Genomic DNA, 21459 nt, shown 5'->3' with positions numbered 1-21459 from the left:
TTGTCAAACATTTTAACCAAAGCAAATATTATTATATACACACATATTACTAAATTCTTTTATTTTATTTATTTATTTTTTTTTTATATTTTCTCCTTTTTTTTTTTACTGTATTTTATTTAATTTTACTAAACATTACTTTTTTGGAAAAGTGCCACTTTACTTTGTTTATTATTTTTGTCCTTTAATCGTTTAATTTTATTAATATTATTATTTTACAGTTACATTATATTTAACAATTTGGCAGATGTTTTAACCAAAGCAAATATTTTTACATGCATACTAATTAGTAAATTTTTTGTTAATTTTATTTTTTATTTTATTATTTAAATTTATTATATAGTATTATATTTTATTATGCATTTTAATTAACTGTATTTTATTTAATATTTTATTTTATATAAAAACTACTCATTTGGAAAAGTGCTGTTTTACTTTATATTAATTGTTTTTGTCCTTTAATCATAATTGCACGCAGCCAAAATACAAACGCATCAGCAACATGAACCATTTTTGTGATGGCAATTAAAAAAAAATCATTAAAACAGCAGTTGAGAGACTGGAAATCACCAGTGAGACCAACAAAAGTAAAACAATCAGATGCAAAAGTGTTTGCATCTATTTTCAGTTGCCAAGACTTTATTTTTCATAATAAAAGTGTGATCAGTTTGTCACGCTCACGTGTCCATGTGCTGCGGCCCGCTGAAACAAAGCGTTAATCGACAAGCACTGAGCGCAATTAGACTCATTCCTCATTATCCCTCAAGGCCATTTCAGCATCTTTGTAATTAAATAAAGCTGAGATGAGATCCAAGACGAGCGTTGTTCACCCAGAAAACATCAGAGGGAAACGCCTGATGATACTACAGTGAATTTAACACAGTGTGTGTTCATTAATCATCATAAAAATCTCACGATTTAAAAGATTTCACATTGTCATTAACATTATATCAATCTTTATTAATGTTAATGGTGCTAAAATAGGCTTCGTTTTGTAATGCGATATCATTTTTCTTTAGACTTTGGGGTGAAAAACAGCATTCACCTGTAAACACAACCCTCGTAATCTTAAAATATAACATCAGTGTCTTGAAGAACAGCATGTGTGCGACGATGATTCATTTCAGGAGAACTTATGCGCAGTTAAAATGAGCCCTTGAATGAGAGGATGCTATAAATACAGCAAAGAGAAAATAAAAGGAAAAGCAGTCTGAAGAACGTCTAAAAAGGTGGAGAAGAGACCATCAGCTGAGCAAAATACAATGGATGTCAAACCCTTTCCTTACTGCAAAAATAACGTTCTTCCTCAGTGATTTTGTCTTGTTTTCCAGTACAAATATCTAAATATTCTTAAAACAGTATATTTGTACTGGAAACAAGACAAAAATACCCTTTTGCAGTGTAACATTTTTAATAATAAAGCTCATATTAGGGCTGTCACGATATTAGATTTTTCACACCGGGTTTATTGTGACCAAAAAAATTCACAATATCGATATATCACAATATTTATAGAATCCTAGGGGGGAAAAAAATATATCAGTCTAAATAATTTTTACTTTGTTTATTTCGTTTTAAAGTCAAATTTAAGGCTTTTTAAGACCTGAAGAAATAAAAATGAATACTAGCCTAGTAGGAGTATAGGACCAATCAAATGAAATCATTATCAACAAAATCCATCTTTGCGATACAGAGGTGACACAGAATGAGAAGTGGTATTAGTATATTTACACAGCATTTACAATGTAATTCAATATTGAAATAATATTTAACTTTTTAATTAAAATGTACTTTAAATATGACACTAAACTGCCAGTAGGTGGCAGCAAGTCACTGTCTTAACGAGTGAGTGAGTGAGTCATTCATTCAACCGATTTGTTCAAATGACTGATTCATTCAGGAACGATTATTTATTGATTGGGTCATTTAATCATTCGTTTTAAACGCGGATTCAGTCAGTATATATAAAAACATTTGTCTGTTGCATACGGGGACTGCTCTGCTGTTCATCATTTGAAATGTTCATTGACGAAATAAAGAAAAAAACAAACAATATTAACAATACTGTGTCTAAAATATAACTCAGATTGTTCATTTTATTCATTTATAAGTTAAATGAGCATTGCATTTGTGCTGATTTGGGGAAAACGGCACTCTTGCTTGTGTCATATGGTAATATAATTACATCATATTATATGATATAATGACAAAAACTCATCAGGGCAAAAATGTCAGTGTATCTTGAATTTTGAGGGCAAATAACTGCATGCATACGTCACGCTGAGTAAGACGAGTAAAGAAAACACGGCACTTTTGTTTTGACATGCCCTGACATTTGTGCTTTTTTCAGTTGTTCATGAACATATTAATGACACAAGTGTCATTACACTGTATTCAGCACAAACTAGGCTACCATAATATGTGAGGAACATGTATGTACATGTTTGTGTTTTTGGAGGAATAATGTTTATGCGTGGTTATTGAAAAAACAAAAAACTTAAGTCACTGAAATAAGGCCAAAAAAAGTATATTAAATCTGTATTGACAAGACTTCTAGTTATTGGAGGTTGTAGACTAGAGTTTTTGCTTAAGAATTATGTAAAAATTATGCTGCCTACTCCTTCATATAAAACAATATATTGATTTAGTTTTTGTAAGACACTTTTTGTCAAGAAACACAGTATGCGTGGAGGCGTGAATCATCATGAATAATGGGCCATTTACACCTGAGAAGACAAAAGAATCACATAATAATGACCTGAAATGACTTGCATAATAATGAGGCCTTTCAGTCAGGTAGGCTGTGAAAAAACCCTCTGTAATCATGTCTCAGCTCAATTTAAAATAATGGTATTCTATTATATTATTTAAAATATCATGTATTTTCTGTGATGCAAAATATCTGAACAGTTATGTTACCTCTATGGCATTTCATATAGACTTTTAGCTTAAAAGCATGCACATTTGGAGAAATATTGATGGATTCTTATATGTTTATGTCAATTTTCTATACAGGATGAGTAATATTTATTCAGTATTGTCATCACTGAGTGCTGGATTCTGTGTTTTCAATTCATACTTGCAGCCGGAGGGCGCTCTGTGCACCTTTAGTCCACAGATTATTCTAAAGAAGAAGAGGACATTTCAGGAATGGTGTTTTCAATTCATACTTGCAGCCGGAGGGCGCTCTGTACACCTTTAGTCCACAGATTATTCTAAAGAAGAAGAGGACATTTCAGGAATGGTGTTTTCAATTCATACTTGCAGCCGGAGGGCGCTCTCTGTACACCTTCAGGCCACAAATCCATATAAAGAAGAAAAGGAACCAGGAACTAACGGCATTTCTTCTAGCCCTCATGTGGTGTTCGGGTCAATTTGACCCGGAGAAGATTTTCTTTTTCCCGAAAATACTAGATAATGTTATCGCTTTGGACTGAAACTTAGTGACTTTGTTCCCAAAGGGTATAACTAAATCTCAATTTTTTTTTGAATTTTTTTTTTACTTTTTTGTGGGGGTTTTGTTACCTTGTTACACTCGTGATGTTCCCGGTCAAAAATGACCGGCCTATAAAAAATTGCTTATAAATCACTCATTATACCATATTTTCACCCAATCTTGGATTCAATCTTTTTGTCAACTTGTTCTCTTTCAATTAGGACTGGTTTTATATTTCTGTTTGCATCTTATTAATCGTGGGCCTCATTTATCTGAGAGTAGGCATGGTCAAAAATGGTCACAATGGCCGACCATTGAAAGTGAATGGGAGAGACTGAAAATAACAGAACAATTTCGTTTTCAGGAGCATGTTCATTTTTTTCATGTACACATATGAGCATATGTGCTTGCAAACATCGAGCCCTTGGACCTGTGCATGTATCGATACATTTATACACACGCTACCCAGACACACACACGTTAAAACACAGAAACTTTTTTGAGTATTACACACATTCTTTTCCACAGAGAGAAATTTGATCCTACCCTAACCTGCATCTAATATACATTTATCCATCTGACATTACCACACACACACACACACACACACAGAGAGAGAGAGAGAGAGAGATGTGAGACTGGTAAGACTGTAACAGAGAACATTGAGAACTGTTTGAGAGAGAGAACAGTTCTCAATGTTTTCTGTTACAGTCTTACCAGTCTCACATCTCTCTCTCTCTCTGTGTGTGTGTGTGGTAATGAGGTATATGGTATAATGAGTGATTTATAAGCTTTTTTTTATGGGCCGGTCATTTTTGACCGGGAACACCACAAGTGTGACAATGTACCATTTTATACAAAATAAAATTTTTAAAAATAAAATTCCTGGTGAAACATTAGAGTAGACTAGTGTGATCAACAATACCAATTTTCTTCAGATTTTATTTAATATTTCCAAAATTAATTTTTTTTTTTTTAAAAATTACTCAAAAAATGAAATGCCTACTCTCAAATAAATGAGGCCCATGATTAATCAGATGCAAACAGAAATATAAAACCAGTCCTAATTGAAAGAGAACAAGTTGACAAAAAGATTGAATCCAAGATTGGGTGAAAATATGGTATAATGAGTGATTTATAAGCTTTTTTTTATGGGCCGGTCATTTTTGACCGGGAACATAACGAGTGTTATAGGGTTTTGAACACCACATGAGGGCTAGAGATCGCTAACCATGGCTTTAACATCCAAATAAACACTTTTTAAGACAATAAATACACGATTGAGATGATGAATGCATGTATTGCCTCTGAATTTGCGTCTGAATAGCGCTGGCTCCGTGGGCGTGGCCGCATTAGCGGATAATGAGCTGAATCACGGACTTCTGACATGGCTCTCTTTTCATACAGATTACATAAACACAGAAGGTTTGTTTTTGATTTGACTTGCACAATTTAAAACCTGACATCTTAACGTTTCTTTAGACATATGTGTCATTTTTTTGTCATTAGTATTCACTAAGTTACAGTTCATTTTCTGAGAACTATCAGATTGGACTTCGTTCAGAGGCAGACGAGAGATCACGCCTCATGTTAGTGTTCTTTATTTTACAAAAAGCACAACATTGTGTTTTTACTCTGAGTGTATACAAATAAAAGAAGACATTCTATAGTTCCAATTGATATATTACTTGTGTCTCTATGACAAGAAATGACAGAGTATTTTAAGTCTGTTTTGCTGCAATGTGAAAAAAATCCTGCAAAACGCACAGAGAGTTAAATAAATGAACACAGAAAATCACTGTTAATATAACATTTCCCATTCCATGACTAGTAAAATAATCGCAACTTACTCTCTGTAAAATGGCGTAATCCGCAGGGTGATGGACACGGAGGTGCAATACTGCCACCTGAGAGCTCAACCAGGTACTGCGCTGGAGTATTTACATGTCATGATATCATAAGAGTCCTATTCATTTTAAATATTGTGGTTATCACCAATACCAGTATAATGTGACACCCTAAATTAACACAATATCGATATTTCATCATCAATACCGGTATACTGCGACACCCCTAGCCCAGAGTGTTTTTAATTAGGTGTAGAAAAATAACTTTAGGCATAAATTATTATTAACAGCTCTCTATAACGATATAAGAGCTCTCTTACATGAGAAAAACCAGGGTTATTAATGTTAACTAAAGCTAAAACCATAAAAAACATTTTCGTTAGATGAAATAAAATAAATGTTAACTGAAATGAAAAGAAAGTAAAAAAAAAATTCAGATAGTTGCCAAGGCTGCAAATAAACTGAAAACTATATATAAATGGAAAAACACACTTAAAACTAAATTGCTAAATCCTTTACTAAAATAAAAATGGAAAATATATATATAAAAAAAAAAACCTAATTCAAAATATTAATAATAAGTATAGTTTCTCAATTATACTACAATATTATAAAAAAAATTATTTAATTATAATAATTTAGATTTGTTCATTTAATAGATTTGTATATTTAAAATATGTTAAGGTTTAGATGTTATGAAATTATTAATAATTTATGGGGTAAGAGTTTTAACATTTAATGAGACTATAACCATATAAACCACCATCTATAACTATAAACCACTGTCTTTTAAAAAAGCTGTTTTACATGCATTCTAAATCATAAACATCTTAAATGTCTATTTAATCTGACAGGAAAAGTCTTCAAGATGAGCTGCAAATGAACAACCGCCCTAAAACGTGCATCTTCCAGATGAAAACTTCTGCGATGCACATGTGCTGAAATAAGTCAATAAAGACTGAATGATCATTATTCTTTGAATAACGTGACTGAGAGGAGAAATCAGATGATGTCGCGGTGTCCTGTGAAAGGGAGGCTGGTAAATGTCTCAATAACATCCATTTTGACTGTAAATGACATACAGAGAGCAGGTGAAGGTGTCCGGGTTATAATGACAAGAGATATCACATGAGAAATGAACTACTTATCCTTTCCTTTCAATAACATTTTCTCGATTCGTGTCTCTCTGAACTTGTCTAACACCCGACAGGCGAAGCATTTCGATTATATTGCATAAGTCTGTTTAAAAAAAAGCCAAAAAAGCCAGTTTGCTGCTGTAGTGCACAGTTGAAGTGTTAAATTGTCATGCTGAGAAACTACTGATAATAGACAAAATACATATACAATACATATAGAATTAAAATACATATATAATTTTACATATCTTTCTTATTTGATATGCAATAACTCAGCTTAACTCTTTTTGTTAAAGTTCCCCTACATGTGAGCTGCACCTGGATCAAATTTTGTGGTGATAGCATAAAGTAATCAAATGTTACAGCATTTGGAACCAAAGTAGCCTTTTTGCTTAGCCTTTGTCGCCCCCTAATGGGCATTTTAAAAATCAGTCCTCCATGAGGAACATCCTTTGGATGTTGATTAGAGCTTAGATTCTCTGCCCGAGCCCGGACTCGGCCCGACCCGACCCGGCCGATATTTCCCGCCACCGTCCTCGGGCCGGGTCGGGTCGGGCCCTTGTCACGTGTCATGCGCAGCGTCTCGTCCACTCGCAGTCTCGCACGCGTGACGCATCACACCTGTTGTGCGTGTTGTACTATTCAGTAGCTTAAAGCCTCGTTTAAAGCCTCGTTTACACTACACGCGTGCGGCGCGTTACGGCTGCGACGCGGCTACCGGAGCTGATACGCGGCCACTCTAGTCAATGCTCGTGTTTACACCAGCCGCGCCGCGGTGCGTTTGAGAAGCGTCCCAGAAGCGGCTCACCGCGCCGCTTCGCTAAAGATATTTTTGACGGACGCCGCGTCCAAGACGAGCAGCTGAAATACAAAATAAAGTCAAAATAATCACCCTGAGTAAACTCCCGCTCATATTTCACATTAATACGATGCCAGAAACTGACGACAAGAGATTCGAACTTGAAATTTCTTGTTTTTTGTTGTGTTTTAACTTCATCTGTATGGCTACAGCAAAATAAAGTATGGCATAGCAATAAACACAATCAAACCGGACAAAATATAACCATTTAGCCATTAAAAATATGAAAAAATTAACGAAAACAATGTTTGCCAGGCAAATCTAGTGGTCTCGCGAATCCAGCCGCTTCGCTTCTGAAATGCTTCTGGTGTGAGTTGACACCCCTCAGAAGACGGAACAAAACCTTGTCGGAGCCGAAACGAGGCTTAAGTACAACATGGAGCTTGAAGAACCAAAGAAAAAAAATAAAACAGGAGAATTAACTTTGAGCAAGTCTGGAGGAAAATCGGAGGTATGGAAACATTTTAAACTAGTTTTAATAAACAAACAACGCAGTTTACATGCTTCTTCCTTGTCGTATTATTCATTAAGATAATAATTAATAAATGCACGCACAATTATGAACTTGATAAATGTTACAGATATGTTTTACTATGCACAAACAAATGCTTTTCAACTTACATATGCAAAATTCAGAATTAAATGAATGTGCTGCAATTTGTACAAAAAGAGAGTCTAGCTATAGCCTACGTGTTTTAGCCATTAAATAAGCACATTTAGTTTCAAGTTTGTTAAGTTTTGTTTTGAAGAAAGATTTTCTTTAAAGTGAATTTCGTTTAGTATTAATTGTATCTTAATTTTAATACATTTTTCATCATCCAATTACCTGGATTTAATACATAAAAAGCAATATAGCAGACAATATAATATTGATATGGAGGCGCCGGCGCGCCACGGACACACTTACACCATTTGAAACTCGTAACACACGCTGTCACCGAATTTACAAATGCACATCTTGCTTGTTGCTCACACACATATTATGTTAAAATAACAATAGGTTGAAGTAACATTATTAATAATAATTAATCTTTAAGAATATTTGATTGAATGCTGAATGTTGAGCTTGTTCAATTTAATAAAATTAAAACTTTATTATAATTAAAATAATTTAATATTTAATATTGAGTGGCCAATTTTTGCTCATTTATTAATAGTATTTATATAATTTATATAACTGCGCAGCTCCCCCCTGTAGCCTATGATCTAGCACAGCAGCACCTGCGTTAAAAAAAATAAAATAATCTGGCGCCACCCCTGGTTATAACGGCCCACATATTAAAAATGGTCGGGTTTAAATCGGGCTCGGGCTCATAATTACAGTGGACTTGTCGGGCCGGGCCGGGCTCGGACACAACGTGCTCGGGCTCGGGTAGGGTCGGGCTTGATTTGTTGGGCCCGATCTAAGCTCTAATGTTGATTTCAGAATCAATTTAATCAGGAGCATCCACTGTGAATAATAATGTGCCATTTTTTAAAATCTGTGCATGTTTTTTGAAGTTACATGTTACGTAAACACTACATATTTGTTTTTATTTAGCGCCTGTGGGGTGTATTTCGTAACTCCATGAGGAATATCTCGTGAACGACACATCGGATTATATTGATGTTTGGACTCATTTTAATCGTGAGAATCTGCTGTAAATAATTTTGTACTGCTTTCCAAAATCGGAGTATGTTTTATGAAGTTACAAGTGAAAACGTGGCATAAATGCTGCATCCGTATATTATTTACATATGGGTTTTGCAGGGCTTCACATACAAAAACTCTCTTAAGTTTAGTCAAAGCCCAAAACAATTATGCTTGTTATATTCTACTCTCTGAGACCTTTCAAATGACATATGACACATGACTATCTGAGCCATATGATGTTTTCGACACATTACAGTACATAGTACAAAAAAGTATTTAATAAATAGTCTTTTTTTATATGGTTGCTTAGTAATTTGATTATTAATTTTGCCGCCTGCGATATGTGGCCTTGCTAGGAAATGATTTATGATATTCGCTTCATCTTTGACTGGTCATTATGTGTTTATATGTGTATAAATATAAATATATATACATATTAAATACATTTAGCTATAGATGCTATGAATCATTCAAAAAAGAAAAATGAAATTCATATTTTATAGGGTGAAATTTTGCATATATTTTTTTTTACATATATTTTTTAAAAATTGTAAATGAACAAAAAAATTATAATATTAATAATAATGTAATATAATAATATGTATTACATTAAAAAATATAAACAAAATAATATCACAAATTTTATAATATTTAAAATTGATTGACATTTATTTCCAGTTTTCAGACCAGTTTTGTGCAAGACAGCGACTAAAGCTTTTACACACACACACACACACACACAGCTGCTCCCCAGATTCGCCGTTAGCAGTGAAGCCATACACACGGGTGCAATATAATTACAGCACTTGATTGGAATGTGTCGCCTTCGCCAATTAGCCAAACGGCAATTACAGCACTTTTCAGGGTTACATTAGATTTCACTCATATCCTAAAATCATAACATTAACATTATTATGGGAACATGAAGCAATTAAACTACGATGTGCACTTTTGTGTGCGCAAGTGCAATTCCCAAGAGGAAGTGATGACGCTGTGAATGTTCAAATGCAGTATTACGGGAAACAGAACAATGTGACCTACTGAAGTCGCAATAATATTTAACATGAACCAGTGGGATTAAAGTTAGGAGCACCACCTGAAGACACTGGAACCACTGAAATTACAACTGGGTTGTTGCTATGCAGACGCCATAACCATGGGAACTCGCATATAAAAGAGCCAATCATGTCAGGAAATTACAGCAAAAGCCATGATGAAACCGGACAAAATAAACATGGAAAAATTCACGAAGGATCAGATTTACCATTTATCCCCCAACAATGTCGTTCAACTGCAAAGTGATTTCAGACAATCAGTTATTGTACGGCAAAACTCGCTGATGTGGTTGAAAAGACAGAAAGTTACCGCATGCGGTGCATAAGCATGTTTGACCACGTTTGTGATTGATTCGACTCTGTGCACAGAGAGAGCGGCCGTTTCTACAGCGAAAAAATTTAATAATTATACACAAAGCGGCCCATCAGCACAAAGGCAGATATGAATAATTAATGAGGGAGAGAATGAGAGAATGTGTGAGGAGGATATAATGGCTCAAACATGTCTCTCTCTCTCTCTCTCTCTCTCTCTCTCTCTCTCTCCAGACCATCATTAACTTGAAACGTGACACATTAACATATTACATAATACGCACATTTATATAGATGGGTATGTGGAAAAATGATGAATAATCATTGAAAATCTAGTAATGAATGTAAAAGGATTTTTTGCATTACTGTAATGAGAATCTGGGGTTAAATGTGCTGAATTTATTATGAAATAATATTAGAAATGCAAAAAATTATGTAATTAAATGAAATCAATAATTAATAATATAATATAATATAATATAAGATAATATAATATAATATAATATAATATAATATAATATAATATAATATAATATAATATAATATAATATAATATAATATAATATAATATAATATAATATAATATAATATAATATAATATAAATAATATACAAAACATACACCCATGCACACACACACAACTGGTCAAAAGTTTGAACCATTAATTTAGAAAGAAGTCTCTTCTGCTCACCTAGGTTGCATTTATTTATTTTTTAATACAGTAAAAATTGTGAAATATTATTCCAATGTAAAACAGCTGTTTTCTATGTGAATATATAGTAAAGTGTAATTTATTCCTGTGATCAAAGCTGAATTTTCAGCATCATTACTCCAGTCTTCAGTGTCACATGATCCTTCAGAAATCATTCTAATATGATGATTTGCTGCTCAAGAAACATTAGATCATAATTATATATAATTTATATCGCACCGAAAGTACCTTGATATTACCATGACACGATACCATGGTAATACCACAATTCACTGTACAAATACATTGCTGTTCTTCAAGGAACTTTGGAATAGCATGTAAATACATGAGTATTTAGCCCGTAACATGGTATAGATGAAAATACATGAAAGTACCGTGGTATTACCATCCGTGTGCCGAGTTATTTACCTGAGAATGCGTTGCTATAGTAACGCGAGAGCGTCTGCATGATGTCTTTGGAGTGCTGCGTCCAGGGCGCGATCTTACGGTACGTCTTCACTCGGTGAACCAGCTGAGATCCTCCGTACTGTAAAGACAGCGTGTCGCCGTGGTCCTCGTACAGCTCCTCAAATAATCTGCACACACACCACGAATATCATCAATATGATGTCAATACCTGGCTGACTAGTGTAAAGTTGGTTTGCACAGGTACCTGACACAGTCCGTATCAAACTGAAGCTTGGGTTTGTCGATCATCCCGAGCGCGTAGAGCTGGTACGCCAGAGCGCATTTACCCACCATGAACTGGGCGGTGTTGGTTCGGTCCAGACAGTCCACACAGTTCGTCCTCAAAACACCAGTCTGTCAAAATTACACACAGTCAGTCGTCTTCAACATTCATAATAATCATAAATGTTTCTTGAGCAGCAAATCATCATATTAGAATAATTTCTGAAGGATCATGTGACACTGAAGACTGGAGTAATGATGCTGAAAATTCAGCTTTGATCACAGGAATAAATTACACTTTACTATATATTCACATAGAAAAATAAAAAATATTTCACAATTTTTACTGTATTTAAAAAAAAAAATGCAGTCTTGGTGAGCAGTATATATTATATTATATTATATTAATTATATTATATTATACTGTATTTTTTTGCATTTCTAATATTATTTTCATGATAATTGATCACAGGAATAAACTACACTTTACTATATATTCACATAATAAAATAAAAATAAAAATTTCACAATTTTACTGTATTCATATATTTTGTCATTAAACATTTCTTAAAAAAAGTGTAAAAATAATAAAAAATAATGAGCTAAGTGCATCGTCACAACCCTAAAAAAGACTAAAATAATACAAAATAATTTGCTGAATTTAATAAAGCACTGAATCTTTGACAGATAGTTGCAAACTGCCACTTTTAATGCACCTACATCTAAACAACAACAAAAATGGACACTTCTTGACCAAATTAAGAACTGATACACGGCAGTTTTGATGCTGAGAGTCAAACTTTGGACCAGAGACTGTTGACATACCTGTAACCTGCCACTGGGTGTGACCTTCCCTCCGAGATCTCGCCACCTGAACAACAAAAAACAGTTTGATGAGAGTCTTTTGATGCAAACGCTCCATTAGACCTGCTGCTCGGCTCAAACCTTCACGGCAACACGGCAGCGGTGTTGTTTTGATAAAGAATCAGTGCTTCAGCACGTGGACCATCAGCAACAAGTGCTGGAAAACAACAAAAGTGCTGTCATTTACTTCAGCTATGACTCAGACTGGAGGTCTCTGGCTTTCCACGCTCTTTAGAGAAGGACAGAAATAGAGTTTTGAAACACTGCACACATATTCTGCCCATATGGAGTTCATCTGGATTCAGGCTGTTTTCAGTAACTTTAAAACAGAAACCACTGCAGTTCACTGGTTTGGTTTATCAGGCATTTTAGCGGAGTCTCTATGATCCGTAATGCTGTTCCTCCCTCTTTCATTGACTGACTGACTGATTGATTGTTTGATTGAAAATTTGATTGATTCATTGATTGATTGACGGATTTATTGACTGACTGACTGATTGTTTGATGATTTGATTGATTGATTGACGGATTGATTGACAGACTGACTGATTGATGATTTGAATGACTGATTGATTGATTGATTGACGGATTGACTGATTGATTGACGGATTGATTGATTGATTGATTGATTGACGGATTGATTGATTGATTGACGGATTGATTGATTGATTGATTGATTGATTGATTGATTGACGGATTGACTGATTGATTGATTGACGGATTGACTGACTGATTATTTGACTGATTGATTGACAATTTGGATTGATTGATTGTTTGATTGACTATTTGATCGATTGATTGATTGACTGACGGATTAATTGACTGACTGACTGACTCGCTGATTGATTGACTGACGGATTGACTGACTAACTGATTGATGGCTTGATCGACGGATTTATTGATTGACAATTTGATTGACTGACTGACTAATCAGCGGTTTTACAGCAACAAGTTTACTTCAGCTGATTGATTGATTGATTGATTGATTGATGGACGATGGATGGATGGATGGATGGATGGATGGATGGATGGATGGATGGATGGATGGATGGATGGATGGATGGATGGATGGATGGATGGATGGATGGATGGATGGATGGATGGATGGATGGATGGATGGATGGATGGACTGACTGACTGACTGGCGGACTGAATGATGGATTGATTGACTGACTGATTGACGGATTGATTGATTGACTGACTGTTTAATTGACGGATTGACTGACGGATTGATTGACTGACTGATTAATTGATTGAAATCATTGCCGAGAGTTTGCAGATTTTCAGCAGTGCAAAAACTTCAGCAAATGTGTCACTAATGGAAAATTATTCATACATACATACTATTCAAACATACAGCATTCTGAAAACCCCCCGTGAGAAACATTTGCAAAATATTCCCACAGATTTGATGCAAATGCAGCGTGCTCAGCAGATATTTGACAACTGCATTTTTTCTAAAGGCATTTCTATACAAATTTAAATGTTTCTGACATTCGTTATTACATACATAAACAATGCACTGCAAAAAAATCATATTCTCAGTATTTGTTTCATCTTCTAGCACAAATATCTCAACTTTCTTAAATCAAGACACATACTTGCATAAAAAAAGTTATATTTCGATTTTTTTTTTTTTCAGAAAACTTGACTTCATATCTTTAGTCATTTTGCTTCTCAAGTAAATGTATCTTGATATAAGTATTTTTTAAATATTTGAGTACCACTTTAGTTAAAACCTTTATAAATAATGCATTATAGATGTATTTTAATGCATTAATTATGCCTTTTAATGCATTTTATGATTTCATGAATAATTGTGAGTTATAATACATTATAATCTATTCATTGTAACATAGAAAGTATAATTCATTAAAACACACAACAAACAACCAGTTTCAGATGCAACAAGGAATCTGCAAATATAATAATGCATTTTAACTTTGGTTACAATTAATTATGAAAATATTAGTGCAGTCAAACAAATAATCATAATTAATCATATCCAAAATAAAAGTTTGTTTACATAATATATATGCATGTACTGTGTGCTAAACAAACATTTACCCTCCATCGGGACGCAACGTGTGGCAATAGAAGTCGGGTCGATTAACGAAGAAGCCCGTTCTCTTCACCACATTCTCAGCGATCATACTGAGGCGGTCCAACACGTTACACAGTTTACTGCACAGGAAAGAACAAACATCTTGTCAAACTACTTGTCTACTTTCAACATTGATAATCATCATAAGTGTTTCTTGAGCAGCAAATCATCATATTAGAATGATTTCTGAAGGATCATGTGACACTGAAGACTGGAGTAATGATGCTGAAAATTCAGATTTGATCACAGGAATAAATTACACTTTACTATATATTCACATAGAAAACAGCTGATTTACATTGTAAAAATATTTCACAATTTTTACTGTATTTTTGATCAAATAAATGCAGCCTTGGTGAGCAGAAGAGATCTTACAGACTCCAAACTTTTAAACGGTTGCATACATTATATAAATTCCTTAAATGTAATGGCGGTCTGACAGCCGTACGCACCTCTTGGTGTATCGGGCCATGTCCCAGGCGATGTACTCGATGCCGTGCTCCGGCGGGAGAAACTGGTTGAGGTTTGTGATGGCGGGGTAAAGCTCTTCACTCAGTATCTTCTCATGCTTCCTCTTCTCTCGTTTCTGACAAAATCAAAACCACCAAACCAACAATTATTACACTGATTCCAACATTTTAAACTCAAAATCTGCTCGCCAGTCCTGCAATAGCAATTTCTGGTTGACAAACAACACATAGTAAATTAAATGCTAACAAAAGAGCAGCAAACCTTTGAGAACAACAGACAATTTGCAAATACTCCCAAAGTTATTATTATTATTTTTCAAAGTTTTGAATAAAACAAAGATTTTTCTATACGTTTTACATCAAAATACTATTATTTCAGTCTTTCTACTTAAAGGTGCCCAAGAATGCTTTTTCACAAGATGTAATATAACTCTAAGGTGTCTCCTGAATGTGTCTGTGAAGTTTCAGCTCAAAATACCCCATAGATTTTTTTTTATTATTTTTTTTAACTGCCTATTTTGGGGCATCATTAACTATGCACTGATTTTGGCAGTGCGCCGCCCCTTTAATTCGCCTGCTCCCTGCCACACGAGCTCTCGACTATATTACAGTGCATTTACAAAGTTCACACAGCTAATAAAACCCTCAAATGGATCTTTACAAGATGTTCATCATGCATACTGTATGCATGCTTCGAATTATGTGAGTAAAGTATTTATTTTGATGTTTACGTTTGATTCTGAATGAGTTTGATGGTGCTCCGTGGCTAAAGCTAACATTACACACTGTTGGAGAGATTTATAAAGAATGAAGTTGTGTTTATGAATTATACAGACTGCAAGTGTTTAAAAATGAAAATAGCGATGGCTCTTGTCTCTGTGAATACAGTAAGAAACGATGGTAACTTTAACCACATTTAACAGTACATTAGCAACATGCTAACGAAACATTTAGAAAGACAGTTTATAAATATCACTAAAAATATCATATCATGGATCATGTCAGTTATTATTGCTCCATCTGCCATTTTTCACTGTTGTTCTTGCTTGCTTACCTAGTCTGATGATTCAGCTGTGCACAGATCCAGACGTTAATACTGGCTGCCCTTGTCTAATGCCTTGAACATGAGCTGGCATATGCAAATATTGGGGGCGTACATATTAATGATCCCGACTGTTACGTAACAGTGTTATGTTGAGATCCGCGTGTTTTCCGGAAGTCTTTTAAACAAATGAGATTTACATAAGAAGGAGGAAACAATGGAGTTTGAAACTCAATGTATGTCTTTTCCATGTACTGAACTCTAATTATTTAAATATGCCAAGGTAAATTCAATTTTTGATTCTAGGGCACCTTTAAAAATTGCATGCTTAAAAGGCACAATATATAGGTTTCACCTCTAGAAGTCGCTTATTCAAAACAATAACAAACACTCCTAAAATGTAAAAAAAAAAAAGAAAAAAAAAAAGCACAGCAAAATACAATTTTCCACTGAAACAGTAATATATCATAAAAAACTGCATTCTGGGTAACCTATAACCTATAGGCTACTTTCTAGAAAATTACAATTACACAAAAAATATTCTCGTCGCTTCATAACATTAAGGTTGAACCACTGTAGTCACATGACTGTTTTAAATACGTCTTTCTGGGCATCTGAAAGTGTTAATTATCTTGCTGTCAATGCAGGCCTCACTTTCTTCATCAAAAATATCTTAATTCGTGTTCTGAAGATGAACGAAGATCTTACGAGTGTGGAACAACATGAGTAATTAATGACAGAAATTTCATTTTTGTGTGAAATAACCCTTTAAGTGTGTTGAAAGTTATGTTATGATGTTGCACATTGCAGTAAGATTATTAGAAAGTCATATTAATAAAAGCTAGATGACTTGTGTTGCTAAATGTAAAATTTATTGTATTACTGTTACTAGAAATAAATCTCTTTCTGATTTTGCTACGTCAGCCACTTATCCGAGGCATGATAAAAACATGTAAATCAAGAAAACAGATTCAAACAATAAGACCAATCGTGTTGAACGATAGCTTTCTGTCTAATAAAACATATAATATATTAAAGCATATTAACCCTATAAATCCTACATGTCATAAGCACATTTTGAAGGCCTGTAAATGGTGAAAACATTGCTATCACACGCAATTTTTGTCTGATTGACAGTTTAGACTCAAGTAAAAGCCTTTTAGTGTAATTGTACAAACGTCCTCCTTCAGCTCGTGCTTCTCGTGTTTGTCTGCTGTGAAATCTGCACTGATTTTATCAAGCAAACGTAAGAATATCTTTGATATTGTTAGTAATATTTCAGCTTCCGTTTACTTGATTATCCAGACATAATTTATTATAAAAATCATGAGTATCAAATATGATCATCAGGTTATCTCTTAATCATCATTGCATTGCATTATATGTTTTAAAACTAGATCATAAAACTTAGAATTTAAATATCATCTTGCTAAGATTTATTATTGGCAGATTTTGATATTTATATGCATTTTATGTCAGTATCTGTTATAAAGATCTCATTGATTTGCATTAGCTTACTTTTGTCCATCTAAATTGCATATTTTGGCTCAGTTTGGGCCTCTGAATAAAACTTTTCCTAGTTTTTTAGCCATAAAAGTCTGTCTAATGGTTCAATAAACTGAAAATTCTGACTATTATTTCATACGTCAGGCTTTACAGGGTAAACAAACTCAGTATTTTGCATCTGTGGAGAACATCAGAGATGAGCAGCGAAGCAGATGATGTGGATGTAGACTTGTTGTGGACGATGACTCAAACCTAGCGTCCTTCTGCTCCTCTATAGGGAACAATGACTAATCCAAGAAGACGACTAGTAACACATTATCTGTCCGCGGCACACGCCGGCGGGCAGAAGCACACGTGATCCATCGTGGTTTAAGCGCTCAATCCTTGGGCCACATTTGCACGTGCTGTTAAATGACTCCAGCGTTCTTAGAAATTGTTCTGCGGTTGTCCGATTTCTCCTGCGGCCCACAATGCCGTCTGCCTCCCACACCAACACACATTCTCTACTGGAGGCCAGTGGAAAACACACACACACAGTTGGAGCTCAATGCACTCGCACAAACACACATTTTACAGTGTGTTTGACACACACACGTGTGACGACCACATGGTCCGGCAGGCTAAATGAGTGTGTGGAGTTAATTAGACTGCATTCTTAGCATGTAATGTGCCTCATTTGGGTCATTAACGACCTTTTGTCACATGCTTTTATCTGGGCGGAGAATATATGTGAAACAAAGCCACAAACACACATGTGTTTTAAACATGTCAGGCGCAACTTTGTGTTAAATTCTGCCTGTAAAGATCTTTTTTGGCACATCGCCTTCACACGGACATCACGTGGCTGGTTCACACCGGACTGAGGTGGTTTGGGTCTTTGTTCTGTTATACCTCCTGACAGCCAACGTGAGCGAGACGGGAAATACGGACAGCAGATTTTACGCAAAAACATCAGGCTTTTGTTCGTGTGTGCATGTGCATTTCTTCATGTGTGCGGTCAGTGGTGTATTTATAGTAAGTGCATTAGATAAAAGTGTTCATATGAAGCACAAAAGCTTGGGGTCAGTTTTTAAGAAATTAATGATTTCAGTCTGCAATGATGCATTACATAGACCAAAAGTGACAGTCAAGACATTTATAATGTTCTAAAAGATTGTATTTCAAATAAATGCTGTACTTTTAAACTTTCTATTCATCAAATAATAATGAAAAAAAAAAAAAAAAATTATATATATACATATATATACAGCTATGGAAAAAATCAAGAGACCACTTAACATTGATTTCTGAACTTGGAGTGGTCTCTTAATTTTTTCCATAGCTGTATATATATATATATATATATATATTTTTTTTTTTTTTTTTTTTTACAAAAATATTCAACATTGATAATAATCAGAAATGTTTCTTGAGCAGCAAATCATCATATTAGAATGATTTCTAAAGGATCATGTGACAATGAAGACTGGCGTAATCATGCTGAAAATTCAGCTTTGATCACAGGAATAAATTACACTTTACTATATATTCACATAGAAAACAGCTGATTTACATTGTAAAAATATTTCACAATTTTTAGTGTATTTTTGATCAAATAAATGCAGCCTTGGTGAGCAGAAGAGATCTTCTTTGACATTTTAAAAACATACCAACCCCAAAACTTTAGCACACATGAAAATAAGCATGAAAATGGTGTTTGCAATATAACATGACAGGCCAACAAAATACTACATGGGAATAAGGTAAGGCGGTATGATGCAATATAAAAAAATAAAATAAAACTGTAATTGTCCTAAACAAACAGACTTAATTTTCTTTATGCAAAGTATTTAGTTCATTTTAATTATTGAGTTTATTGCTATATCTATGTCTATAAAAGATTCTTTAGTTGTATGTGTGATAAGAACTGTAAAAGTTTTCCTGGGTCCAAGTTTGTCCTGATAAAAGGAAATTAAGAGCCAGCCAATTACATGCTTTACAGTCAATATTGACATTTCTCTTTTCTTCTGATTTTGAGGTGAAATGTATGAAAGCCTGTTTCTGCTACTAAATAAAAACAATAAAAACAGTAATTGCGACTTTATATCTCAGAATTCTGACTTTTTATCTTGCATATGCGAGTTTATATCTCACAATTCTGACTTTTTTTTCCTCACAACTGCGTGATATAAAGTCACAATTCTGAGATATAAACTCGCAATTGCATGATATAAAGTCCATTCTGAGATATAAACTCGCAATTGCATGATATAAAGTCACAATTCTGAGATATAAACTTGCAATGGCATGATATAAAGTCACAATTCTGAGAAATAAACTCGCAATTGCATCATATAAAGTCAATTCTGAGACAGAAATTCGCAATTGCATGATATAAAGTCACAATTCTGAGATATAAACTCGCAATGGCATGATATAAAGTCACAATTCTGAGAAATAAACTCGCAATTGCATCATATAAAGTCAATTCTGAGACAGAAATTCGCAATTGCATGATATAAAGTCACAATTCTGAGATATAAACTCGCAATTGCATCATATAAAGTCAATTCTGAGACAGAAATTCGCAATTGCATGATATAAAGTCACAATTCTGAGATATAAACTCGCAATTGCATCATATAAAGTCAATTCTGAGACAGAAATTCGCAATTGCATGATATAAAGTCACAATTCTGAGATATAAACTCGCAATTGCATCATATAAAGTCAATTCTGAGACAGAAATTCGCAATTGCATGATATAAAGTCACAATTCTGAGATATAACTCGCAATTGCATCATATAAAGTCAATTCTGAGATAGAAATTCGCAATTGCATGATATAAAGTCACAATTCTGAGATATAAACTCGCAATTGCATCATATAAAGTCAATTCTGAGACAGAAATTCGCAATTGCATGATATAAAGTCACAATTCTGAGATATAAACTCGCAATTGCATCATATAAAGTCAATTCTGAGACAGAAATTCGCAATTGCATGATATAAAGTCACAATTCTGAGATATAACTCGCAATTGCATGATATAAAGTCACAACTCTGAGATATAAACTCGCAATTGCATCATATAAAGTCAATTCTGAGACAGAAATTCGCAATTGCATGATATAAAGTCACAATTCTGAGAAATAAACTCGCAATTGCATCATATAAAGTCCATTCTGAGATATAAACTCGCAATTGCATGATATAAAGTCACAATTCTGAGATATAAACTTGCAATGGCATGATATAAAGTCACAATTCTGAGAAATAAACTCGCAATTGCATCATATAAAGTCAATTCTGAGACAGAAATTCGCAATTGCATGATATAAAGTCACAATTCTGAGATATAAACTCGCAATGGCATGATATAAAGTCACAATTCTGAGAAATAAACTCGCAATTGCATCATATAAAGTCAATTCTGAGACAGAAATTCGCAATTGCATGATATAAAGTCACAATTCTGAGATATAAACTCGCAATTGCATCATATAAAGTCAATTCTGAGACAGAAATTCGCAATTGCATGATATAAAGTCACAATTCTGAGATATAACTCGCAATTGCATCATATAAAGTCAATTCTGAGATAGAAATTCGCAATTGCATGATATAAAGTCACAATTCTGAGATATAAACTCGCAATTGCATCATATAAAGTCAATTCTGAGACAGAAATTCGCAATTGCATGATATAAAGTCACAATTCTGAGATATAAACTCGCAATTGCATCATATAAAGTCAATTCTGAGACAGAAATTCGCAATTGCATGATATAAAGTCACAATTCTGAGATATAACTCGCAATTGCATCATATAAA

General features: G+C 34.0%; 1 protein-coding gene across 3 annotated transcripts in view; it reads right to left on the bottom strand.

Annotated features, from left to right (window-relative positions):
* Positions 1-21459, bottom strand: part of fig4a (FIG4 phosphoinositide 5-phosphatase a) — a 77975-nt gene that overhangs the window by 26404 nt on the left and 30112 nt on the right. For all 3 annotated transcript variants that reach the window (XM_067384524.1, XM_067384526.1, XM_067384525.1), the window contains exons 12-16: positions 15080-15213; positions 14591-14707; positions 12485-12530; positions 11643-11791; positions 11399-11565 (exon numbers count right to left, since the gene is read on the bottom strand). In XM_067384524.1, coding sequence (XP_067240625.1) covers positions 11399-11565; positions 11643-11791; positions 12485-12530; positions 14591-14707; positions 15080-15213 — 613 coding nt within the window. The remainder of the gene's footprint in view (positions 1-11398; positions 11566-11642; positions 11792-12484; positions 12531-14590; positions 14708-15079; positions 15214-21459) is intronic.

This window comes from Chanodichthys erythropterus, chromosome 4 (assembly GCF_024489055.1).
Source record: "Chanodichthys erythropterus isolate Z2021 chromosome 4, ASM2448905v1, whole genome shotgun sequence".
NCBI lineage: Eukaryota > Metazoa > Chordata > Actinopteri > Cypriniformes > Xenocyprididae > Chanodichthys > Chanodichthys erythropterus.
The sequence above is the reverse complement of the archived record's forward strand: the minus strand, read 5'-3'. Positions and strand labels throughout refer to the sequence as shown.